Source organism: Perca flavescens, chromosome 12 (assembly GCF_004354835.1).
Source record: "Perca flavescens isolate YP-PL-M2 chromosome 12, PFLA_1.0, whole genome shotgun sequence".
NCBI lineage: Eukaryota > Metazoa > Chordata > Actinopteri > Perciformes > Percidae > Perca > Perca flavescens.
In genome coordinates this window covers 6,429,747-6,457,439 of record NC_041342.1, presented here as the reverse complement: position 1 = coordinate 6,457,439, position 27,693 = coordinate 6,429,747, and the positions used below count along the sequence as shown (strand labels likewise).

Genomic DNA, 27,693 nt, shown 5'->3' with positions numbered 1-27,693 from the left:
GTGCATGTAATTACTGTTGAAGAGAGGTATGCAAATTACGCCAGTGTATCAATAGGGAAAGTCCATTCTACTCATTCTAACACTATGGTAGAAACTGCAGTCACTGTCACCTGTCAATCAAAGCTGAAGCTTCGCACCATGCTACATTCCTTTGTTCAGACCAACGAATCACCTCCCTTCACTTTCCTCCTGTATGACCCGCCCCTGAACGAGTACTTCAGAAATCTCTTTTTCACAATAAAAGTACATCATAGTCATCATCATCATCATCATCATCATTACAAACATTCTAACATTGGAAATCAACACTGTACAATTTTTACACTATGATACAATCATATATACTGTACTTTATGCCACTGTTGGTCCTGTAGAGTACCAGATATATTAAAACCGGGTTTGGGAATACACTAAAGCAGGTTTAGTGGCATTAATGCAGTGCACGCAAAGTGCTCCCAGCTTGTATTTAATGTGATAAGCAGCAGTTCCCCTCCAATACAGAAAAACCAACAAACCAATTTATTTGCTTTTTGCTGTAAACATTGTTTTGTAAATGTACCTTATCAGTATTGGTTTGAAACTAGGGATGCTTGAAATAGGTTGGCATGTCTGATAAGTGATACAGTTCAAGACACACAACTCATCTTTTTATTTTTATTTTTTGAGTAAAATGTACCCTCTTATAGGGCTGGGTAATATATCGATATTATATCGATATATGAGACTAGATATCGTCTTAAATTTTGGATATCGTAATATGTCATAAGTGTTGTCTTTTCCTGGTTTTAAAGGCTGCATTACAGTAAAGTGATGCTATTTTCTGAACTCACCAGACTGTTCTAGCTGTTCTATTGTTTGCCTTTACCTACTTAGTCATTGTATCCACATTACTGATGACTATTCATCAAAAATGTAATTTTTTATATATTTTGTGAAAGCACCAATTGTTAAGCCTACAATATCGTCATCGATGTATTTGGTCCAAAATATCGTGATATTTGATATTCTCTACATCCCCCAGCTCTACCCTCTCTTGGTGGCAGTGCTGAAAATAAACACTGCTAATATTTCATCTTGATGAAAAAAAAGGGTTTCTTTTCCAATGCTCCCTTTCATCAAGCAGACTATTTGAACAAAGAACTGTAATAACTGTGACCGCCCTTGTGTTATCATCCAGCCATATTAACTGATGACAGGACAGAGTGTAGTAGCAATGGTGGTATGTTGCCCAGATGAACATTTCAAGGTTACTGTACATGGCACAACACTGGAAAAACAAGGAACACCTTCTTAACAGTGTCAACTCAATGAAGACCTTGGCATCCCCTTGGCCCCAACACATAAAACACTATAACTTTCTTAACGCACCTGAAACATGGGAAGGCAAACTTTCTGGGCTGAAATATTCCCAACAACATCATACTGTAACAGCTGAATAGACAATGTTGTTGGGAATAGACAGTCAGTTATGGAAGAGTACAAATGTATCTGTGCGAACTGCAGCTTAAGCAGTTTCTTTGCACTCGGTTACGTCACAAGTGCAAGCGGACTGGCAAAGGTGCACTGGGTCTAGTTGCTATGGAAGTGTGTCTGAGAGCAGTCTCTAGGGAAGCCCTTGTCCTGGTCAAAAACACTATTTAAATGAAGCATTCGTCCATTCTACATGAGCTAGCAAAGTCTTTATATCCCTCTCTATCTCTAAAGGTCCAGTTTTCTGTTCCCCCCCACACACACACACACATTCATGTCATTCCGAAACCTTGGCTCACCCATCGGCTCTCTGTATACAGAGAGCCCTGGAAAGGGCCATACATGGAACTAGGTAACAACTCCCATGAAGTTTGAGCGATACAAACCTCACCACCAATACAAACGTTAGGTCCATCTCTACGGTTGTGGGACACGTAGCCCATATACACATATATCTACACATATACATATCTTCCGATCCTTTTTAAACTCTTCGAGGTGAAAACTCAAAATGGAAACAAAATGACGGGAAAAAAAACAAAACAACTCTACACCTCACAGACAGTGATGATAATTATATTCTAGTTTATTTATTTTTTTGTCATTTCCTTTGTTAAGAATATGTTTTTCTTCTTTTGTTGAGCTGATATGATGTGAAATGGTCTGGGATGCTCTAGATGTGGCCTTGTTGTTGGACGTGCGTCTCTCTGTCGCTCCACAACGGTGGCTGTGTCGCCGGGACTCTTTGAGTGCTAAAGCCGGTAGTGCCCATCGAGGATGGGAAGAATGGTGAAACTGCGAGAAGGTGAAGAAGTCAAGCGTCCCATGTTGTCTCCACCTCAGTGTGTCTCAAGATCAATGGAGGCCCGAGCACAGAGTTTCCATTACAGCTGGTTGTTTCAGCGGGGGAAACTCTTCACAGGAGCATCCATTTTGGCTCCGTCTCGCTGTGCGTTTATGCGGAAACTGTTATACTTGGACGTGCGTCCCCTGGGTCTGCAGGCTCTGCACGCTGGACAAAATCTTCTTCTGGTGGCCGGCAAGACTCACACCCATCTTGGACAATTCACTACAAGGAAGACAGAAAAAAAAAATGCAAAATATCCAAACAATATTCATTAATGTCACTTTTAGAGAAAGAAATCTACATTGTCCCTTAAATGACAGGCAGCTGCTGAGGTTTCATGTCCAAGACACTTGTGTAAATCCCCTTTTTTTTTTTTTTACTTTTAAATGACACTCAAGTGGAATATATTATGTCTTTTACTGACAATATTGACCTTTTGAGTGCTTCATTTAACTGGGATGAGTCACCAGCCGTTTGTACCTGACACTGATGTAGAGGATTGAGTCCAAGCTGACATATCCAGCACTGGAAAAGTTCTCCTTATACTGGCCCATCTTGATGGCCTCCAACCACTCATCCACTGTGCTCACACTGAGCTCTGGGGGGGACAGGTCCTCCCTGCTGGGATACAAAGCACACTCGCAACTCAATGAAATGTTGTCCTGTTGAGTGGCTTTAGAAGTTTCTGATTGGTGCTGAGGTCAATCATTTTTCCCCCCTGGAGCTGTACCTAAGTCTAACTGTCGTTAGGGCATTGGCTGTGTAAAAATAAAACGTGTCAGCAGCACACTTGAGGAGCTAGTTAGTGCTCATTCAGGGTGCTCTAACTGCATCGGGACGGACAACAACCGCAACATGACAGACTCAAATCCACTGTAAAAAAAAACATAAGAAAAGAAAACATAAACCCTAAACTTAACCTACCCGCTAGTGGGTAAGTATGAATAATGATTCATCCCCTCGCTAGTACAAGCGCACATGGCTTTACTTGTCGGAGCGTTTGACTTGTTGGTTTGCTTCCTATTGCCATAAGTTCTGTTTATTCATTTGCATGCTCAAACTTAATAAATACCTTGTAGCATTGCATCTGCACTTACTGTACATATGACATGCACTTACATACCCATGCTGTATATGCTTCAGTTGAGGCCATGACATAGTGTATAAGATTTGTGTATACGACTCTTCATTCTGGTCACTTTGTTCTTGGTGTCTACAGTAGTAGTGCTTTTGAGCTTCTGTTTTTCAGATTTTTTTTAATTTCTTTAATTTTGGGCATTTTCGGCCTTTATTTTTGACAGGACAGCTGAAGACATGAAAGGGGAGAGAGAGAGAGGGGGGAATGACATGCAGCAAAGGGCCGCAGGTTGAAAGCCGAACTCGGGCCCGCTGCATCGAGGAGCAAACCCCTACATATGGGCGCCCGCTCCACCAGCTGAGCTATCCGGGCGCCCGTCTGATTTATTTTCTTTGTTCATAGTGTCATCTGTCATCTTTGAAAGGGACGGAAGCATATTCTGTTATGCTAGTCTGAACATCAGCTAAATGCCTGAAGTATAAAATGTAAAAATAATAAAATTCTATGGATGTGTGCGAACTGGGAAGGAAGAGAGTCTAAATTTAGAATGTGAGACTACGCATAATGCCAACCCACAACCCTATATTCATACCTTTTCACTGACAAATGTAACTTTGCTGAGAAAAGATAAGAATATCATTTTACTAAACCACAATGCCATGCTTTACTTTGCACAATTTTCCAAACTGACAAAGTAGATTTACAATGTCAATCTAGAGCAGTGATTATGTCTTCTGCACGTGTACCTTCCTACAGTATAATCCAATCCAGCTATGTCAGGCCTACAGTATATGCGTGTGTGTGTGTCACAGCTCAGTACCATGCTGAGCTGTTGGCGAGCTCTCTGAGGCTGGCTGGGTTTCTGATGAGCTTGTCCAGGATTGTGACAATCTGTCCAAACTTTGGCCTGTCGCTGCGTCCCTTCTCCCAGCAGTCCAACATGAGCTGGTGCAACACCACAGGACAGTCCATAGGAGCGGGGAGACGGTAGCCCTCGTCTATCGCTTTGATCACCTGTGGGGGGAGACGGGGTGAAACATCAGGTTCTGGGATCAATACAAGAGAGAGAAATAGAAATGTCCAGGAACATTCATTCTCATAGTTAAGAGTTGAGCTGAAGATTGAGGAAAAAACACTGTCTTGGTCACTGTAACTGAGACATGATGTACGTGTTTGTGACTCACATCCTGGTTGGACATCTCCCAGTAGGGTCTCTCTCCGTATGAAATCACCTCCCACATGACGATGCCGTAACTCCACACATCGCTGGCTGAGGTGAACTTCCTGTAAGCTATGGCCTCTGGAGCCGTCCATCTGATGGGGATCTTTCCTCCCTGGAGGTACAGTAGTTCACAACACAGTCAACACATTATGGCATACCGAATATGTCACCCACCCACTCTGGAATGATGTAACTATGTAGAGGTTGCTTTATAGGTATGTTTGTGGCTAAGCGCTATGATAAATCAAAAGCAGGGCTGAAAAAAATTTATAATAATAATAATAATTAGATGGTGGCTGCGGAGAAACTCGGTGCAGCACTGCCTTCAAGAACCTAGCAGGTGAGATTATACACCAATTTAACACTTTTCTCTAATCTGCTCACAACATAAGGGTTACTTTTGCCCCAGTGTCTACTTTCTTTCACTTTATTTTGCCATCTTTTTTTCATCTTCTTGCATGCTGCTCCTGCCCTTGTTGTTGATGCACAGATCAAAAGGATTCCATAAAGCCCACTGTATAGACACAATAGGCAGTAACATACCCCCGCTCTCTCTCTCTCTCTCTCTCTCTCTCTCTCGCTCGCTCTGTCTAACACACACACACACACACACACACACACACAGTATACCTCTATAGGGCTCTTGGTTCAGCTTTTTAACATGCGGCAGCTGCCTCTGCACCACCTAGCATTTCCCATCTCAGCTTGGACAAAGTCAAATAAAAGACAAAGCTGCCAAGTCACTCGGCACTGTACTTTTGTTTCCCCCCCTCCCCTCCCCCACTCCCCTCCCCCACTCCCCCCCAGTCAACCCCCTACCCCAACCCCTTCCTTCTCTTTAAACTGCTCTCACTGGACCCTTCCCCAGCCTTCCCTTATGTTCTCTCTCTCTTTCTCTCCAAGCGTTCCTCGATCTCAGTTTTATTTGATATCCACTCCTCCACTGCCCCCTCCCACCCCCACACACACATGCCTGCAGCTCTCCATCTAGGTCTCCTGACATCAGTGGGGGTGGGGGGTGGATGGTGGGGGGGGAATTGCAATAGAGCAGTCAGCGCCAGATACACTCCTCACAGGGCAATGCTAATGCCATATTAAAAATAACATCCCCAACACTTCCTATGAATATGAATAATGCCATCTCCTTGTGGGCATTTTAGATGAGTTACTCTGCAGTGGTTTAACGCAGTGTTGTATGAGGTTCTCCATTCTCTCTGTGCTCTGTGAGAGGAGGGTGATGGTGATGGTGCCGAAGACTTCTTTGATTTGACTATATATGTAAGCTGTGTGTCAATAACACATGTTTAGAGCCTTACAGTGTTTCTTTGTCCAGTCATTACAGAAACATGTTATACAAGTAGAGAAGAGGTCATTACAGGTCCTCTCAGTTCCTACTGTTGTAACCGAAACCAGACACTGGGCCAGAGTTGTCCAAATTATATACACTCTTATGGGGTTAGGGTCCCGCTCCATTGCCACAGGTGTAATGTCTGTTGTATTATCTATATTACATAATATATCTTGCCACTCATGAGACTGCAGCTTTCTCGTGTGGTAGCGTACTTTACATATTCAGCTCTGATTGGACAGTTATATTCTCCCATTTCTATTCTGGAAAACAAACAAAGTAGTTTGTTTCCTGAACAATGGGTTTTCATGCATCATTATAATGTAGCTTGTTCGAGCTATATCATATGAAATCGGGAAGCCGTTTACTGCAGTGATCAGCTTTTCACACATTTGTTCAAAGTGCTTGTTCTGTTTGCTGTGGTTATCAAAACCAGTATAATAGGTTCGCACCCTTTAGCAAACTTTCGAGTCTTGAATGCAGCGCTAAAGCCAGAATTTGTTTTGGAGGTTCCATTCAAAACTGAAAGCACCTGTTGTGCCTTTAGTGTTTGTGCGAACGGGGATAATAACTGAGTGGATCTAAATGGACTCGGCTATCAGCTCTGATCACGTGATGTGTCAGGAGAAAAATGAGAAGCTTTCTTTCTGAAAAGATGAGATGGAGAGCGTGGATCGTGAAATACAAGGACAAATTACACGTATTTCCTCTTCGTTGCCAACGTTTTGGATCAGAACTGAATATCTCGGGGTAATATGTTAAGTTTGGTTTTGGACTGAATCTAATGATGTATATATAGGTCAATGGGTGGTTGGACTGTAATTGGAAATCACATTTGTTTATGACGGCCGCAGAACATGAAAGCGCGTCTTACCCTCGTGGTGTAGGCCGCCTCTGGGTCGTCCTCCAGAACTCGGCTCAGGCCAAAGTCAGACACCTTACACACCAGGTTGCTGTTGACCAGGATGTTTCGAGCCGCCAGGTCTCGGTGGACGTAGCTCATGTCCGACAGGTACTTCATACCTGAGGCGATGCCGCGCAGCATGCCGACCAGCTGGATCACCGTGAACTGGCCGTCGTGTTTCTGGAGGGTGAGACAAGGAGAAAGGTGAATGAATACACAGCACAGTACGGCACAGGTAGAGGTGGAGGGGGGGGGTCGCACTGATCAGGGTAAAGTCCTCAACAAGCTCAGCTGGAAGCGAAGGTGTAAGCCACGATTCAAGCGTCTGTAATGACGGTGCTTCTGAAGTGTTTTCGGAGCAAGACTCTGAATCCCTGCCAGCTCTCGCTGACCCTGCGCTTTGACCTATCTCTGGAGGGTGGCCAGCAAAAGGTGAATTTCTCCGCCCAGGGATCAGTGGAGGATCACCAAAAAAAAAAAAAAGAGGATTGGCTCTGACAGAGCAGACAGAACTTTCCTGTCTAACACTGACCGTGTGTTTTTTTTCAGATTTGAGCCGTCTTTGGCAGAGAGCAGAGCCTGTTGATCGATGGCGGTCCAGCTCACCTTCCTCTGCCAATTATTTCTGCCCTGGGCCAACGGTCCCCGTTAAAAAGCCATCCGTGTTATCAGTCACCCTCTCTGTCCTTTATATATCATCTCTCCTTCCCTCTGTCTCTTTGTTCTCTCCATCCATCTCTGTCAGTCCTTAGTCACTGTCTCCACGAGAGCGAACTCAGTATTACTTTGACTCGGTGTCCATCTGTCTATCTATCTTCTTTCATCTTTCTACATCTGTGCACAACCCCCCCCTTTCCTCTACCATTCTCTCTCTCTCTCACTCCCTCAGCAGCTGCGGAGTAAGTTAATTAGCCGGGGGTTTTGTGAGATGCTGATTGATTGGACTGTCTAACAAACCTACAGACTTCCTCTATCAATCTGCCCACCACGTTGCATTTCCAGGAAGGAGTAGGAGGAGGAGGACGGGTGGGCAGGGCAGTGAAAGAGAGAGAGAGGAGACAAATGCAGGGGCAGAGAGGTTGGACAGGGAGATGAAGGAGACGGATGAGAACGGTGACGATGGAACATGAGACTTTTTGGCATGTTCCGCCATATAACTTCAGTTTTTTTGTTTGTTTGTTTTTTACCAGAAAACTAAAAGGAAACACTTGCTAAGGATAGAAAGGCTACTGTAGGTAGCAACAAGGAGACCGAAGAGAGGAAGCCGACAGAGCGTTGGTTTTGTTATTTCCGAGGGACGACTGCTTAATAAATGGTCAGAATAATTAAAGACGCATATGGATGCCAGCAGCACGGATGAGTTGTAAAACCCATAAAATGCCATAATTATATTGAGCCACTGCGGACACTCTTTATGACCTTCGTTACATACACACAACATGCGCGCGTGCGTGTGTGCGTGCGTGCGTGCGTGCGTATGTGTGTTTGTGTTATTCCAGGCTATTTTTTTATCCGTCAGATTTCATTTCATTTTGCTTCAGTGTTGCTGATGGGATTGGTGTCTATTTAGTGATGGGCCTATCATCACAGGCTTAATGGCTTTGGAGCACTGCAGTGATTTTACCGGCTGACAAACAACTGTGAATATGAATCAGGGGGACTTTTAATGTGAGAGACACCAGGGCTGCAACAAGCTATTCATCTGGGGGATGCAAAACCCTAAGTGCAGTTCAGGGCTCCTCAGCTGAATCAATACTGCTATTTCACTGGCAAATATTGTATATGAACAGTAATAATGAATCACACGTTTGACAACTTCTACAGCATTTTATGCTTGTCTTCCACAACGGCAATTAAATAAAAGATCCATACTTTTCTGGATATAATTGAGATTTTACATAATTTTGAGAAAGTACATCTCATCTAGATTTGGTTATGTCTGCAGGACACATGTTGGATATGTGGAACATGAACATGGATATGTTTCCGAAGGATGGTGTTTTAAAAACATCAATTCATGTAATGACGTATTGAGTGACAGGCTCCTCTAACTCCGGTCATAATCTCGATTTCAATAAAGCAATGCCTCTACAGACTTCCTTTGCTTTTTTTTTATTAATTTTTTTTAAACCTGTTCATTGATAAGGGATTCAGCAATAACCTTGGCTAAAATCGGCTTCAAAAGACTTCATTTTACAACACTCTGGCATGGATTTAAACTCTGTGTTCCAACGCTTAATCTAAAAACCGTTTTAGTTTTATTTCTGTTTTTAAACTAGTCTCTTTACTGAGATGATTTTTAGAGACTTGATCAGGATAATAGGAGTCTGTAGAAATATTGGCGCTGGCTGTATTTCTCTGTTTAAGCTGATTTCCCGTAAATCTCTCTGACATTTTGGACATTCTTTTTGCGGTATTACACTTGAAATGAACTGTTCATTTCTGTGTCCCCCGACAGAGCAAAATGTTGCTCACAAAGCAATACACTTTCTTTGCTTTATTGCCCATTTATCAGCAGTCTGCCGCTGTTTTCTGCTCTGGGATGTGGATGCTAAGTGCATTTCATAGACCTATTGTAGCAAACAACAAGTGTGGGGAGGCCATGCATCCATCTAAATGTTGCTGTTCTCAGCCACTTCTGTATCCATACTAAGTGTGTGTGTGTGTATGTGTATGTACTGAACATATCATGACCATAATCACTACATCCATGTATGCGCACTGTATAATAATAATTCTTGCAGCTGAAACAATAGTGATTTTCATCCTATTTACCATCAAGCGAGTAATAAGAAAGAAATACAGAGTCAACATGTCACCCCGTTAATACGCTCACTGTGTATAATTAATTTTAGATGGCAATTATCCATCTACTACGCACACTGTGCCACTGAGTGAAGATGTTTTGCTATTTTTATATTGAAAATGTGTCGTTCCAAGCTGCACAAAACAAGTTATGTTCTTTTTTAGATTGTGTCAAAGTATCTTTTACACTTGGTAATGTGGTGACTGCATATGGAAATGTGGCTCAAAACAAGTTAAAAAAAACAAACAAACTAATCAGCTGAAAGAGACTTGTAAACTTTAGTCCTTTGTGTAAAACTTTTTATAGATTGAATTCTCCAGCTTGATATGAAACCAATTTCAGGTACCTTTTTATGAATATGTTTTGAAAGAATGAGCTCTCAGTACAGCTGGGACATCATTTTCCACATGGCCTTTGTAAAGACTTGTGGCCCTGGCCTTGCAGGAAATGCATCCGCCATGTTCCTTTGAGCCTAGCTGTGACTCACCTTGAGAAAAGTGTCCAGGGATCCGTTTTCCATGAACTCCGTTATGATCATCACTGGTTTACCTACAGACACACATAATAAGGCCGCTGTTAGTGGAGCAGAATGACAAGAAACAAAGAAACTAGAAGCCGACTATAAAGAAAGGAGGACAGAGAAGTAGTGGGGACCACAGCTGTGACCAGCCTTCCTCTCGGCCTCTCTGCCCCTCTCTAGGGGATAACATGGCATGTCGTCATCAGTCACACTGACAGCTTCTAATCAGCCCTCTCCATAAACGCCAGGAGATAATTAGAATGGACCAATCTACCAGAATATGTGTGTGTGTGTGTATTAGGGGGGCCTCCTGAGATCTCATGAATACTAATCAGCCTCAAGGGGAAGGGGGTTGTGGTTGGATCGCTGTATGCACCTGCACCTGCATGAGTGTGTGTTTGTGTGATGAAGGGGTGGTTGACTGACAGGCCCCGCGCACTATGGTCCCCTGTATGGCATCTGGTGGGGCTTACAAATGATTAACAAAGTACCTGCACATGTAAACACACGCGCACACACACACACCAAAAACAGCAGTTGTCCCCGTTTTACAGGGTTCTCCCTAGGTGCCACCCCCCCCTACATCTGAGCTTTGCCAATCAAAAACAAACGTGCATTGTGCAGTACAAATGATTTTGTGTGTGTGTGTGTGAGAGGGAGAGACTTGTAAACACAGACTATGTCAGTTGTGGGTCACATTTGCCCAATCAGACCTCAGAGATGCTGGGAACAAACTTGAAGGGGGGGGGGAGGGGAGATAAAGACAGCACGAGAGAGGAAGGCTGAAGAAGTGGAGACAGAGAGGGTAATGTTATGGAACACAGAAAATAGTAGAAAAAAAAGTAGAAATGAAATTTTCCCATAATGTACCCCCCAAAGATCCCAGTCTTCAAAAAAAATCAAATCCAAAAACCATGACAATAAAGCTTCACTGAATTAAAAATTGAAATTGTGAAATAAATTGAAAGGAAAAAGGGAATTGGGAAAGAAATGAATGGAAAACAAATCGAGGATTGACGAGTGTAAAGTTAACAAAAGAAGCAAAGGGTTAAAAGATAAAAGAGGGATGGATGGGAGGAGGAAAGGGAAAGCGAGAAGGGAAGGAGTGGGGAGGGGAGGAAAGGAAAGAAGACAAGGAGGAAATGGGGATGAAAGGAAAAGACGGAGAGGAGAGGGGGAGTGGTCAAAATCTTGTCATGGAAAGGCAGGAACAAACCACAGAGGCCTACAGTGAGATTGTAGGTAAAGACAGCAATACATCACCTTAAACGAATTCACTATCTCACTGCAGCAAACACAGACGCACGCACACACACACACACACACACACACACACACACACACACACACACACACACACACACACACACACCCAAACAGAGTCGCCTGGTCTCTGGTGGTGGTGTCTTCTCTGACAGAAACATTAGTCTCAGGGATAAAAGTGAAAGAGAATTGGATTTTCTTCTGCTCGGGGTGAGGACTGCTGGTCACATTTATCTCCACACGGGGCCTGTGTTGTGTGTGGTGTGTTGCTCTGTGTGTGTGTGTGTGTGTGTGTGTGTGAGAGAGAGAGAAAGAGACAGAACTGGTTTCAGGGCAGGGCAAGTAGGGGGTGGTGAGGTGGCACAATGATGACCGTCTGATCTCAGCTCTGATCAGAGGTGAACATATGTGTGCTTTTGTGTGCGTGTGTTTGTCACAGCGACGGATAAAAGAGTTAATGGGATTGATCCCACATAAAAGGAGGTCTGACTCTTCACAGCCTTCTGTCCACCTTGGGGAGGTGTGTCTGTCTGTGTGTGTGTGTGTGTGTGTGTGTGTGTGTGTGAGGCCATGTATGTTACCAGTGAAGGAGAATATTACGTTCAGGCTTACGTCGTTAGATGCGGTCAAGAGAGAAGCACAATGAAACCCATTCATCCCGATGTGTCGGCTTAGAGAACCATGTGAGCCTGGCGTGCATACCAATAAAACCGACCACTCCCGCTGTATGTAAGCCGGTTCCGTCTCTTTTTGTCAAGTGCCAGCACAAACACACGCGCACACTCGATGATACAGTTAAATCCCTTTTACTTCTTGCGGCGTCACCACATTTCAAACCATCCACATTTCAAACTCAAACACACACACACACCAGCACACACACAGGCAGGACGGAGCCTCTTCAACTCGTCGCGGAGCTCCTCTCCGCCAAACATTCATAAGCGCTCCTCAATTTCTTCCTGAAAGCACGTAATTAACTAATCACGTTCATATTCATACAAATTTCTAGCCATTCATCGCCTTTAGAAAATAACGCAGCCGTTTGTGGAGCTAAAAACATCCTCCCGTGTGTGTGTGTGAGTGTGTGTCAGTGTGTGTGTGTAGATTGGGTATTGATGTTCTGCCAGGTGGAGTGCGTTATGGAACGATCAGTAAGGAGTTTTTCTACTTTTTTTTTCTTCTTTTTTACAGCTCTTCATTAGGTGAAAGTAGAAAGTGTCGTCTCTGCTTTCCCCAGGATAGAGCTCGGGTCATTTAGGCTTCACATGTGTGTGTGTGTGTGTGTGTGTGTGTGTGTGTGTGTCAAAGCGACAGAGACTAGGTTTATACAGTATATCTTGTAAATGACATTATGAGAGGCTGTTTCCGTGTGTGTTGGTGTGAGCGTAAACGAAAGCAATGCAGTCTGTATACATCTGGACAATTACATTATGAATGGCTATCTGTGATTGGCCAGTGGGCCGCATTACCGCATTATTGAATGAGACACGGCCCAAGGTACAAACGAGAAAATGAAATAACGGCTGTATTGATTAATGTTAAGGCTCCGAACTAAGTGATACGATGCTTTTAACACAGGACCAATCTCTGTTCTGGGAAGCACCATGTGAGGGTGCGGAGAAACAGTAAGACAGAAACTCAATAACCTTATCTCCTCTCCTCTCTTCACCTCTCCTCCCCCCTCTTCGCTTTCTCATCTCTGCTCATTTCCTCACATTTGTCTCCTCGCCATACCTCCTCTCGTCGATCCGCCCCTCTTTTCCTCAAATCTCTTTGCCCTCATTTGTTCTCAAGCCCCATCCTCTCTCTCTCATTTCCTCGCTCTTGTGTCCTATCTCATCCATCCATCTCCTCCCTTCTTCCCACCGTCCCGCACCCCGTCGTCACCTTTTTCTCTACGCTCCCCTCCTCTTTCTCCTCTTCCTCATTTGTCCCAGCAGTCCAATCTCCAGATCTACATACGTATTCAAAACATGATTTTCAAACACAGGAACGATTGAAACTCTCATTGTTCAGCGCACAAAGACACAGTTAAAACTAATCGCTAGTTTCTTCAAACAGACGATGGGTGGGTGGTTTTGCCGGTTTTAGGCTAACAGCACTTTTGTAGGGCACTTTTGTGTGTGTGTGTGTGAGGGTGTGTCTGCTTGTGTGTGTGTGTGTGTGTGTGTGTGTGTATGTGTATGTGTGATGGGGGAAGATGAGATGGAGCTCGGTAATTGAGGGTTTTCCAAATGAGCCGATTGTTGCAGCGATTGTAAAACACATAAAGGATGGATGGATAAAATGAGGGACGGGGAGATGAAGGGAAGATAAGGAGATGGTGGTGGTGGTGGTGGTGGTGGGGGGGTGCACTTTCCTGATGTGTAGCGAGACAGATCTATTTTTTTTCTCCTTTTTAGCATGTGGCGCTCTAATTAGCATGACAATAGCAACAATCAGGTGACAGACAGCAGAGTAGGTTATTAAAGTGGCACACGACAGGGGCTGAGGGCTTATGAGGTTTTAAGCGGAGAGAACACACACGCACACACACACACACACACAAACACACACAGAAAATAATAAAAAGTGGAAAATGCAGACAGCAAAAATACCATACCCAACACAAAATAACTGCAAAAGTTATTTTGTATTTTGCGAAATTCAAATAAATACCACTACAACCATTATAACTATACCACAACTGCCACCATTGCTACCCCTACTATTACTACCACTACTGTATTACCCCTACTTCTACGGCTACTAGACGTACTTTTACTATAATACTATAATATTAACAATACCAATCATTCTAAAGATCTCCTACTTCCAATTTGAAGAAACGGGCGTAATCTCTTTCTTGCTGCGATTCAGATGATGTTGAGCTCATGTCTGTCCTTTAAATATGAAGCTACAGCCAGCAGCTGGATAGCTTAGCATAGCATAAAGACTAAAAAGGGGGTGGGGGGGGTATATGCCACACTACAGTATTTCTTTGGACACAGCCAGGTTAGCTGTTTCCCCCTGTTCCCAGTCTTTATGCTAAGCTAAGCTTTGGTCTTCATATTTAACAGACAGATATGAGAGTGGTATTATCATCTAAGTCATGACAAGAAAGCAAAAATGCGTATTTTTAGTATGAGGACATTAAACGTATTTCTTGTCTGATGTCCTAACACTATGGGGGCTTTCACACCTATCTCATCGGTCCGGACTTTTCAGTTTGATGCGAACCCAAATTACAAGTGTGATAAGACAAGATAAGAAGCCTTTATTGCCATTATATTACAATGAATACAACGAAATTACCAGTGCCCCCCGCCGCCGATCCTGAGACTACCTCTTTTGGTCGGACCAAATTTCATCTGTTTGGTCAGACCAAAAGAGGTAGTCTCAGTCTGAATCAAACTGAACCAATGGCCGGTTCGTTTCTAGTGTGAAAGCATTTTTTGGATGGTGCAGAGACTTTCGGACCAAACCCGTCTAACCAATCAGTTACAACTATCGGGACACGCAGCTCACGCATGTGATGAAGACAGGACGTAGTTGTGTCATGTGTAGTTCTTTAGTGCGCTTGCATAACTGCAGTGTGAAACCAAAACTAACCGGAACCAACGTTTAACATGTAACAAAAACATCAAGCGTGGTCCGAACTTATAGGTGTAAAAAAGGCCCTAAAGCTGATATTTCCACAGTATCATCACTGATGCTGATAATGTTGTTACAACTGCTGCTGCTGCTGCTTCATATACCACAGCTACTTCTGCTACTGCTGCAGCAGCGCTGTGACAACAACTACTACTGCTACTCTTAGTACTACTCCAACCGATAGTACTCCTATAACCGCTGATTCTATACACGAACCGATCCGGCACACCTGAGCCCAGAGCAGTCGGGGTCAACCTTCCTGATTACACTGAGGGCGGTGTGAAGGGGACCAGCTGGCGCTGGGAAAGAAAAGGCCTGAAGGAATTATTGACCCATCTCAACTCTCACCCCCTCACTGGCACACACACACACCGTGGGCTGTGACCTGTGAAATTACTGCCCCGCTAGTTTCTCAGTGTGCCGTGAAGACAGGTGAGAAGAGAGACACAAAGAAACGCACGTCGAAGGAGACGGATGCTCGTTACGTGCACAAAACAGCAACAACAACAACAACAACAACAACACGCGCACGCACATTGTTACATTCAGGGAGCACAGTAAAGAGCGCCCGGATGGCTCAGTTGGTGGAGCGGGCGCCCATGTATAGGGGTTTGCTCTTCGGGTTCGACTCCGACCTTCGGCCCTTTGCTGCGTGCCATTCCCCTCTCTCTCTCTCTCTCCCCTTTCATTTCTTCAGCTGTCCTGTCAATAAAGGCCTAAAAATTCCCAAAAATGTATCTTAAAAAAAAAAAAAAGCCAACCTTTTCACAGCCAGCTCCGCTGCTGTCCACAACATTTCAAGGAGTCATTCTTGAATTTATTCTGTTTTTTTGTTTTGTTTTTTTAGCAGAATAGCATGTGTCATTGAAAAGAAAATGCTGTAATTACATGTCTGCCTGCCAGAATATAAAAAAACAGCTCATTTGATTTAGTTTCTCGCTTGCTACATCTACAAACTGCTAACCAAAGGTCACAGTTAACACCAAGCATTATGTAGACAACGAGAGAGAGAGAGAGAGAGAGAGAGAGAGAGAGAAAGAAGAAGTGAATAAGAAATGCACGGAGGTTTCTTGTTCTTAATATGCAAGCTGCTGAATATTCATGAGGCTCAAAAACACATCCAATTAACTTTATGAATTATTAATATTCATGATAAAAGCCTATGCATATGCATTTGCTCTTTTATTGTTGGCCTAAGTGCCACTGAGCACCGGTGTGTGATGGACTCAAGATCTTTGTGCGTATGTGAGTGAGGGGAGAGGTGTGGGGGGGGTGAGCGGGGCTTTATTTGTCTGCCTGCATGTTTACAATTCTGTTTCTTCGTAGCGACTATCTCCCGCTTCCGTTTGCTTGTCTGTAGATCTCTAACAAACATCTGCATAACAAGGTGTCAGTACTAGAGGAGTAGTGGAACAGAGCAGTGGCTCCGAGGAACATGAGCAGGAGGGGTGGAAGAGACGAAGAGTGCCGGAACTACACATCGACCCTCCGTTTGTCCTCGGGTCAAATTTGACCCATTTTCAAAAATAGTTTGGATATCAGAAATATGGGGTTCTTTTTCAACCATATTATCAAAAAGAAATAAAGTAGATGGTTCCATACAATGCGCTTCACAAGTAAAATAAATGACCAGTCCACTAATTTCATTGAACGTGGGTGTTTTGTAAAGGCCCTGACCCACCAACCCGATAATAGCCTATACGAATGAATGGGAATTGCAAAAATGCATTTTTCGCCGCACGTCTGACGGGCGAAGCAGTCAGGGTGAATGCAGGGTTTATTTTATGAACTCATGAAACGGATGTGCGTCCACACTTGCGTTTTCTGGTCATTTTTGCAAAGACTTCCACACTAAAACCCCTAATCAATGGTAAAAACCGACTATATTCTCTCCACTTCTGCTTTCGGTGATCACCTATACTGCGTTTTAATACAGACAAACTCGCAATGTAGTTGTTAGCGTTGAGATATTTTGTCTATTTCTGTCGTGTAATAATCTGAATGAGCAGAAAATTGAGATTTGATCGCGGGTCATAAATGCTACCTGTTAATCAGGCACCGCTGCACCGCAGAATCAACAGTATTGGTGATCACCTATTTGGAGATTTAAAATAAGAGATCACAGACTGGGTCAGAGCTGTCCTCTGAAATTCACACATCCCCCTTACCAGCCTGATGATTATAATGTCAAAACCTAACATCGGTTGGCTTTGCAGCTCGTGATCACATAAATACTTGCAATTGTCGGACCACGTCACATATTATGAGAACTGACTTCCAACGATAACTGTTTGGTCATAAAAGGCAGGGATCCCCGACTACAGCGAGGACTAGGCTTTCCTCCTTCCTTTTTTTTTTTTTTTTTTTTTTTTTTTTTTGGGGCGGTTTCTACTAATTTTGTCAAGTAAAGAGCTCCAGGGGATTGCGTCGACAGAAACCATCAGCCAAAACTACAGAGCAAGCCTTTAGTGTTGCCGTAGGACCGAAATGGTAATAAAAACATATTTTCAAATTAAGCCGGCTGAGCATTGACGTATTCTGGGTTTGAGGAAAGGGAAACAAAGAGAGAGAGCGAGAGAGTGCTAGAAGGACAGGAGACAAGTGAGGAGCGATTGAATGATAATATTAGATGGACACTGACTGAGAGAGAGAGAGAGAGCAGGAGCGTGAGGTATCAGACGAGAGAGGGATAGATGGACAGAGACGGAGAGTGTGTGATTGAGAGAGCGATAACGAATAAGCCATCTTGTCCAAACAGGCCTGTTTCTATCTCACCTACGTGCGCACACACTCGCTCTAATTGCCTAACCCAATCACGCGAAGTAAACAAGGCGCTTGAGAGGCGGACAGCGGCCACTCACATGCACACACCGCACATGTGTCATCAAAGTGTTACTGTGGCAACGCCGCTTTTATCTGATCCGGGGTCAGCTCTTATTTACATCACCAACAGCTCTATGTGATAGAGACAGACTCACTCTCTCAGTGCAGCGCACATGCAGGGAGAGGAAAGGGGAGGGTATGGTGTGGGAAATGAACATTTAGACTGTAGATTTAAGATGACTTCATGTGTTGAGTTTGACAAAGTGTACGGTTTGTTACAAATGTATTAACAGTCAACCGAGAGGCAAAGGTCTCAGAGGATCATGTTTTTTTCTGACAAATGGTTGGGATTAGAGATGTTCCGATACTGCCTAAAACGCTGGTATCGATATCGGGAAGTACTGGAGTTTATGCACCGATCCGATACCACGTAATAAAGCCCTAAAGAAAATCTACGTTAAAGTAGTTTATTTATGTTCTTTTTCCGTTCTAACCGACTGTCAAACTGGAGAATAAAAGAAAGTTGTACGACATTCATTGTTTGTGTTTGTTCGTGTTTTACAAAGAGTTTAACCTGAGCCAGACAGACAACAAAAATAGAAATAATATCACATCCATACGGGGATAGTAGTATACAGCTGTTATGTCATATCACATCCATACAGGGATAGTAGTATACAGTTGTAACATAATAAAATATATGACCCACTGGTATCGGATCGGTACTCGGTATCGGCCGATACGCAAGTTCAAGTATCGGAATCGGTATCGGGAAGCAAAAAATGGTATCTGACCATCTCTAGTTAGGATAGAACACCAGGGTGGGCAGTGGTCACACATCCAAGGGTATTGTGAAATACATTAACGCGAGTTGTGATATCAGGAAGTGTTATGTTGTAAAACGCATGACTCAGTCAGTCTCTGTCATGAGGACAGCAACTGTTGTCCTTTTGGTGACTTGAAGATACTGGATTGTAGGGCTGCCCGATATGAGGGAAATATCTAATTGAGATTATTTTGGCCGATATTGCAATTGCAATAGGATCCACTGTATTGGAGGGAATGATCATTTTTGTATCATTTAAAAAAACATCTTTTTAATTATTATATATGGGATTTTTGCGAGGATCTGTAACAAACAAAAAACTCTTTAATCTGTAGGATATGAGTTGTAGGCTGGGATGTCTCTGAACACAACAATACTTAATCCAGACTGGTTTGACACATATTTTGCCTGTAACAAATATTGCGCCTCCATTTTCTTCGTCTTCGCCCTCCTATGTACGTACTTCCGCGCAATTTTTATTTTCTTTCAGTACTCCGTCTGGGTTTGCGGTACGTTCTTGGGTTTTCTCCGGCCAAATCTTTACCGGTCCAATCAGCGAACAGAGGGAGTGGCTGAGAACGACGATTTTGGGACGTTGAGGTCGTGCGCTAGTTTGAGTTGTAGTTCCGTAATGGCGGCAGAGAAAGATGCGAGCGAAGAACAGTCTTTGCTGAGTTTTGTTGGTGGCCATGATGTCGTGGCCCTCCTCCCCACGGGGTTCGGGAAAAGTTTGTTTTTCCAGCTCGCTCCGTTAGTGGTGAAGGAGTTGGCTAAGGCGAACGCTAGCAATGCTAAGCCGATAGTTGTTGTCGTCGCCCCTCTTGTTAGCCTGGTCCTACCAGACAGTACGTAGGAGGGCGCACCCAGGCTAGCGCATGACATAAGTTAGCGATTGGTTATGGCAGATCCAATAGTTTTAAACTTCAACAGAGTACCCGCCTTCAAGGAAGTTAACACTTGTCAATGGAGAGTGGCCAGACTCTCTGTACAAATGAAATGTACCAGAGTCTGGTAGGACCAGTAGTAGTCCATATTGTGATTTCTATGGAACTGTGATTATTGTACAGCCCCGATTGACTGTATATAAGAACAGTTACTCTGAAGAGACGAGGTCTTCTCCCGTGCGCTGGTATTAAAGAATTGAATTCATCACACCACACCATATGTACCTGTATTAAAAGAACAAGGAGAATTTCTTCCACGGTAAATTTCTACTACAAACCAAACACATCACTCACATCTTGTGACGACCCCCTCCAGCCTGATGATGTTCGGGTGGTCAAACTGTCCCATGATGGACGCCTCAGACAGGAAGTCCCTCCTCTGTTTGTCAGAGTATCCCGCCTTCAGGCTCTTGATGGCCACGTAGATCTCCCTCTTTCCCTGAACACGCAGCCGGCCACTGCACACCTCCCCAAACTCTCCTACGCACACACAGACACAGAAAAAGGCAGTAGTAATTTGAATTCAAGTGAATTTATTTCTGCCTTTGGAGTTATTGATATAGTCTACTTCTGTTTTACTGCCAACTCACCAGCTCCAATGACTCTCTCTATGCGAATATTGGAAGCGTCGATCTCTTTGGCAAAGTCCCTGACAGCCTGGTTGGGGTCTTCGTAAGTGTGAGGATGGATATAGGTCCTGCTGCCTGGAAGCTTGACTGCATGAGCGGAAAAGGGGAGAAATAGGAAGAAAAAAAAAAGATGACTGCTAAATGTGCTGAAATATAGTTATATTTATTGTGAAAAGTTAACAGTATTAATAGAGTTTTGATCCCTCTAGGGAAATTGGTTTCCTCCCAGGAGGCTGACATTTCAGAAAAGTGAATGCATGTTGAAATAAGTGCTTGAGCGTGGGTGCTCTGTTACATCGCAAATGGTTACATAATTAAACACATAACTACTTTGTTAGCAATGGTGTTAAAAATGACTCAGAATTTTGACAGGAACCCATAAGGAGCTACGCTTTTGCCAGCAAAAATTAGTGCAAGAAAATTTAAAACAATGTGGTGTAGTTCAGCTGATAGCGCTACAAAGTTGGAGACTTATGTACACTAACTGACTGACTGTGACTTATGATACATTTTGAAGGTGTGCAAACAAAGTATGACTGCTGTATGTTAATAAACGAACAGTAATTGTCAGCATGTTGCCACTTTGGTGTGCTTTTGCTCCTAGAGTGTTCCAACCATTTTAGGATGGTGTGAAGTTGCTTGCATGAACTTAAACTTACATTTAGAAAATAAAATCACTGACTGACAAACAAAAACCAAATACATTTGTATGCGTCATGCTATAATGTTAACTGATTGCAGTGATGATTGTCTGTATATCACATGATAACATATAATAACATATAATCATACAAGCAGTTGCACGCGTGCGTATGCGTTTGTGTCTTTACCTCGGCCGTGTTGGAACTGCATCTTCTCTTCATCAGGGTCCTGCTTGGCTTTGATATATCCACAGTGCCTGGAAAACAAATGCACAGCTGGATTATGATTCTGTATATATGTAGACTTTTTACCACCAGAACAGATAACCAATATAGCTTCATGGCTCGTCTATGAAAGACCAAGATCTTAAGTGTGTGTGTGCAATTCCACACAGGTGTTTGATATATTACATTATACATTATAATCTTTCCAGGAGAATCCTGTGCTGCACTCTGCCTTGCGAGTTGAGTGTATGAACAACTAGAGATTTCCTTTTGTTTCTACAGTACATGCCCACTCCTGTAAATGCCTGGATGAAAAAAACTAAAACAACTGTCTCTTTTTCTCTGCGTTTACCTGTCAATTCTACACTGTGTGTGTGTGTGTGTGTGTGTGTGTGTGTGTGTGTGTGTGTGTGCGTGTGTGTGTGTGTGTGAGCTAGATGTCCCGATAGAGGCGGATCTATTAATGCACTCCTCTATTTACCCATCTATGGACCCCTCTGGCCGTTTACCACTGCCTTCAATATTATCATGCGTCTCTCACACACACACACACACACACACACACACACACACACACACACAAAAACAAACCGCTATTCCCTTTTCCCACCCCACTGTGCCCAAAGGCACACACCCTGCAGCGTGGGTCAGTCCAACGATCAAGACAAAATATTGACAAATTGATCAACTCAATCCTGCCGTCCAGTTATGAGCTGTGTTTGTGTGTGTGTGTGTGTGTGTGTGTGTGTGTGTGTGTGTGTGTGTGTGTGTGTGTGTGTGAGAGTGAGTGAGTGAGTGAGAGTCTGTATGCATGTGTTCTTCTGTCATATAATTGTGTCAGTGTATTTTCTTTCCACTTTGTCGAGCTTCCACCTCAAACGGTGTTTTAACATCCCCTGATCACCCATAACACTGTCGCTGAGATTTACGGATCTTTTAAATTCAGCACAAACATTTTAGGACAAAAAACATAAAAGTTTCATATGACGAGTTACTAAACACAACGTAAATACTACAGCCCTCTCTCCTCTTTTTCCATTTCATCCAGTCCTTCTTGAATGTTATACAGGTAAAGCAACAACCAGTTGGTTATGTCCGTCCATCATGAAGATAAATTGATTTGGGCTAAGAGCCAAGAGTAACTGGGAATCAGCAACTCATGTGATTTAAAGAAGCAGAGTGGAGGAGGGCAGACGGAAAGAAATACCGTAGCAAGCAAAGATTTAATGAAGGAAAAAAAGGGACGAGGAGAAGTTGGATTTAGAAACAAAGAGAGGAGTGGAAAAGAAACGGAGTAAAGCGTAAGGATGAGAGACTAACAGCGACAGAAATGGAGAAAGGTGGGGTCTCGCTAGGCTCAGTAAATCTCAGTCATTTGGTGTTTAATCCTTGTGTTGATTTTACACAGCTGAATGCATGGTATAACCCAGACATCAATAGGCTGTCTTGGGAATACACACACACACACACACACACACACACACACACACACACACACACACACACACACACACACGGGTAGAGACTGGTTGCTGGTATTTGGGGATAAGGGGGGCATAATGTTCTTTGGGCCCCACCTGGTTATCAGCTGGGCTCAAGCCAGTCAAACACCAAGGGACTATCATTACCCCTTGACACACAAACACACACACACGCACGCACACACACAGCGCTTTGGGGCATGTGCTTAGAGCATATGTGGAATGGGGACATGGGTCACACCTCTGCTCCAACTGTGATAATCCTGTGGGGGCGTACACACACACACACACACACACACCACAAACAGACACACGAACACACACGCGTAATCCTGCAAAACCCTCGTTCGAAACACTTCAACATCATTGCTGGATGTGTATCTGTAGTTAGTGTGTGTGTGTCTCTACGGGTGCATGGCTGCGTATGTGTGTGTGTGTGTGTGTGTGTGTGTCTGATGGGAAATGAACACATTTCCATAGTAATTACTGAGCAACTCATTCCTCCTCTTCAGTTAGAAGTGTCATGAATCATTAGCGCTGGAGTCTTAAACATGGCACCAAACCTGACATGGCTGTGGCTTTTGTTTCCCCCCCGACAGCTGTGTCTCTGTGAGGGTTTGAAATACGTATTTTATTTAATACCTTCAACTCAATGCATCTGACCTGTAACTCATCTATGAAAGAGTCTAGAACTGGACTCAGGAGGACAACGTGGAAGCCATTTTCCAATGCCACGGGTATTACAAAGAAACTTATTTGATAGTGGGAACATGTGGCAGGCGGTACAAAAACAACATAACCGAACAAATAGTTGTCATAGGGTAATCACACATTTATATGGATTATTCTCATTTGCAGTTGTTCCAATTAGGCTGCTTGTTCAGCATGTAAACGGTCCACTTTTTGTCAAAAATATTCTCTAAAAAGGCTTTTCCTGATCAATAACCAGCTATCACTCTTTGGAGGAACAGCTTTACACCAACTTATAGCTTTGTGCTGGCTTCAGTTATATTGTAATATACATTATGTTGTATGTTGTATTACTTCTTTGTAAGATATATATAATTCATCCAAGATACATTATAGAACACATGTAGGGAATCAACCCTGATTTCTAAAAAAGGTGAAATGTTTTAAAATGTTACGGTTTTTAAATTTACGTCATTAAAGGAGAAATCCGGCGCAACATGAACCTAGGGGTTAATAACACGTGTACCGAGTCGACGGTTCTCTGGGATTTGTTTTCATGCTAATCGAATGTGACCAGTTTTAGCCTAAACCGCTAACTAGCTTATATTTATTTTTTACTTTACCCGTGCCCCAACGACCAGCGTTATAAGCTAATTAGCAGTTTGCGCTAAAACTGGTCACATTCGATTAGCATGCAAACATATCCCAGAGAACGGTTGAATCGGTACACATGTTATTAATCAGAATTCGTCCTTTAATGACGTACATTTAAAAACAGTAACATTTTAAAACATGTAACCTTTTTTAAAGGGGTTGCTAAAATGTAATGGTTATGTTTAGGGCACTCAAAGCTCTTAGGTTTATGTTGGAGAAAAGGTCAACCCTGACATGCTGTTGATATTTAACCAGTGCCGTTCAACACAAACTGGCCTGATTCAATTAATTAAATTTCATAAAGCATGTCAGATGAGCGTCTGGTGGAGCACAAACTTCTGCTGTAGAAATGTCTTTCTCAAAGAAAGTCAAATCATGCTACCAAAAAATAAAAGAGAGACAGGAGAAGGAGAGAAAACTAAATGAGGGGAAACAATTGGTAACTGACTTCTTTTCAAAGAAAGGTGAGCACAAACTAAAAAACGAAATCCATGGTGCTAAACTGCTTGAATATCTCCGTGACTGTTAAAAACGGACTGAGACAACCCATAAAAAGAGCAGAACATACACTTTCAAATAATAATTTGGTTATACTTGTAATCTGAGGTAAAGGCTAAATAAATAAACTATACTAGCAATGCTGGGGGACTACCGATGAAAATTAGCACATTTACATTGTTTCAATGTTGATTAATGCTCACTGTCCCCTTTCAAAAATAAAGAAATTGAAAAAATGCTGTTTGCATATAACACACCATTGTAATAGCCTAATTTAAAACATGTTTAATTTTAAATTAATAGGCTATAATGTCTATAATTAGCAATATGTTGAGGAACATGGGGGCCCATCAGGACTGCCTATGCATAGGGCCCAGGGTCTGGTGCTACGCCCTTGTGCATTCCCCAGCCTGCCTATGGTCCCCCAGAGGCTAGAAATGGCGATAGGTGTAAACTGAGCCCTGGGTATCCTGCTCTGCCTTTGAGAAAATGAAAGCTCAGATGGGCCGATCTGGAATCTTCTCCTTATGAGGTCATAAGGGGCAAGGATACCTCCCCTTTCTCTGCTTTGCCCGCCCAGGGGTCTCATTTATAAAACTGTGCGTAGGATCATTACTATAAGTGTATGTACGCCCAAAAGCCCAAAATGGCATACGCCAAAAAAAAGTCTGATTTATAAAACCTCTGTAAGCACTGTTCCCTTTATAAATCAGAGATTACCTACAAGTGTGTGTACGTGGCTCAGGCTCTTATCCCGCCCTGTACACGCCCATTTTTAACCATAAATAGTCAATGCAAAGCACCTCGTGAATGCTTATCAGTGTATGAATGACACTGGCAGTTGTTGGACCGAATTATGATGACTGGCAGAGAAAAAGCACAAAACTTCTCAACCGTTCAGGAATTGGCACACAGAAATGGCACATCCTGAGGAAAGCTCATTGTGGGACTAGCTTGTAGTGGCTGTAATTCTGCACCAAGGCTGAATTCGGGCCACTAAGGCCTATATAAAAGAGACTTCAGATACAGTATTAGGGGACCACTAAGGTCTACTGTATGTAAAAGAGACTTCAGATACAGTATTAGGGGACCACTAAAGTCTATATAAAAGAGACTTCAGATACAGTATTAGGGGACCACTGAGGCCTATATAAAACAGACTTCAGATACAGTATTAGGGGACCACTAAGGCCTATATAAAAGAGACTTCAGATACAGTATTAGGGGACCACTAAGGTCTACTGTATGTAAAAGAGACTTCAGATACAGTATTAGGGGACCACTAAAGTCTATATAAAAGAGACTTCAGATACAGTATTAGGGGACCACTAAGGTCTATATAAAAGAGACTTCAGATACAGTATTAGGGGACCACTAAGGTCTATATAAAAAAGACTTTAGATACAGTATTAGGGGACCACTAAGGCCTATATAAAAGAGACTTCAGATACAGTATTAGGGGACCACTGAGGTCTATATAAAAGAGACTTCAGATACAGTATTAGGGGACCACTAAGGTCTATATAAAAGAGACTTCAAATACAGTATTAGGGGACCACTAAGGTCTACATTATATAAAAGAGACTTCAGATACAGTATTAGGGGAACACTAAGGTTTATATAAAAGAGACTTCAGATACAGTATTAGGGGACCACTAAGGCCTATATAAAAGAGACTTCAGATACAGTATTAGGGGACCACTAAGGTCTACTGTATATAAAAGAGACTTCAGATACAGTATTAGGGGACCACTAAGGTCTACTGTATGTAAAAGAGACTTCAGATACAGTATTAGGGGACCACTAAGGTTTATATAAAAGAGACTTCAGATACAGTATTAGGGGAACACTAAGGTCTATATAAAAGAGACTTCAGATACAGTATTAGGGGACCACTAAGGTCTATATAAAAGAGACTTCAGTTACAGTATTAGGGGACCACTAAGGTCTATATAAAAAAGACTTTAGATACAGTATTAGGGGACCACTGAGGCCTATATAAAAGAGACTTCAGATTCAGTATTAGGGGACCACTGAGGTCTATATAAAAGAGACTTCAGATACAGTATTAGGGGACCACTAAGGTCTACTGTATATAAAAGAGACTTCAGATACAGTATTAGGGGACCACTAAGGTCTATATAAAAGAGACTTCAGATACAGTATTAGGGGACCACTAAGGTCTATATAAAAGAGACTTCAGATACAGTATTAGGGGACCACTAAGGTCTATATAAAAGAGACTTCAGATACAGTATTAGGGGACCACTAAGGCCTATATAAAAGAGACTTCAGATACAGTATTAGGGGACCACTAAGGTCTACTGTATATAAAAGAGACTTCAGATACAGTATTAGGGGACCACTAAGGTCTATATAAAAGAGACTTCAGATACAGTATTAGGAGACCACTGAGGGCTATATAAAACAGACTTCAGATACAGTATTAGGGGACCACTAAGGTCTATATAAAAGAGACTTCAGATACAGTATTAGGGGACCACTAAGGTCTATATAAAAGAGACTTCAGATACAGTATTAGGGGACCACTAAGGTCTACTGTATATAAAAGAGACTTCAGATACAGTATTAGGGGACCACTAAGGTCTATATAAAAGAGACTTCAGATACAGTATTAGGGGACCACTAAGGTCTATATAAAAGAGACTTCAGATACAGTATTAGGGGACCACTAAGGTCTATATAAAAGCATCCAAAGAGCACCATGTCATAGGACCTTTAAGTTCACAATACATTTCCTTTTTAAAATCTTTATTCATGTGTGGCTCCTGTTCTTTGTCATTTACTCCAGGCTAGTTTGTTAACCTAAGCCTAACAACATGTAAGATACTCTGGTATCAAAGTCCTGTGCTTTGTAAACCAACTGTACAGGAATGTCTCTTCCTGGATTGGGCAAAAAAAAAAACGCTGTCAGTGCTTGTAATCCAGGCAACAACTTGCAACTTGTTCCCTCCACAACGAATTTAGCAAAGCAAGTTAGAAGTAGGCCCTAAATGCAGCGGTAAGCATATTCTGCAGTTGCTTGTTGTGTATATTTGCCCAAAATGGCTTTGATGTGGCAACTGCAGAAATGACTACGGTCACCACATTAGCCTTGTTGTGCGGCTAGTCGTCTGCTTTTCGTTTAGACGCCACAGGTTTTTACTTTACACTGTGAGCGTTCATAGCCT

At 42.8% G+C, this 27,693-nt stretch overlaps 1 protein-coding gene across 3 annotated transcripts in view; it reads right to left on the bottom strand.

The window, feature by feature from the left end:
• Positions 1 to 942: 942 nt before the first annotated feature.
• Positions 943 to 27,693, bottom strand: part of epha4b (eph receptor A4b) — a 96,129-nt gene continuing 69,378 nt past the window's right edge. Inside the window, exons 11-19 of one of the 3 annotated variants that reach the window (XM_028592831.1) lie at positions 21,144 to 21,211; positions 20,275 to 20,400; positions 19,979 to 20,164; positions 10,163 to 10,224; positions 6,840 to 7,049; positions 4,580 to 4,729; positions 4,216 to 4,409; positions 2,798 to 2,938; positions 943 to 2,539 (exon numbers count right to left, since the gene is read on the bottom strand). In XM_028592831.1, coding sequence (XP_028448632.1) covers positions 2,440 to 2,539; positions 2,798 to 2,938; positions 4,216 to 4,409; positions 4,580 to 4,729; positions 6,840 to 7,049; positions 10,163 to 10,224; positions 19,979 to 20,164; positions 20,275 to 20,400; positions 21,144 to 21,211 — 1,237 coding nt within the window. In that variant the 3' untranslated portion in view covers positions 943 to 2,439. Of the gene's footprint in view, positions 2,540 to 2,797; positions 2,939 to 4,215; positions 4,410 to 4,579; positions 4,730 to 6,839; positions 7,050 to 10,162; positions 10,225 to 19,978; positions 20,165 to 20,274; positions 20,401 to 21,143; positions 21,212 to 27,693 lie in introns of those variants that run through there. The other 2 variants (XM_028592832.1, XM_028592833.1) reach the window with 2 other exon arrangements.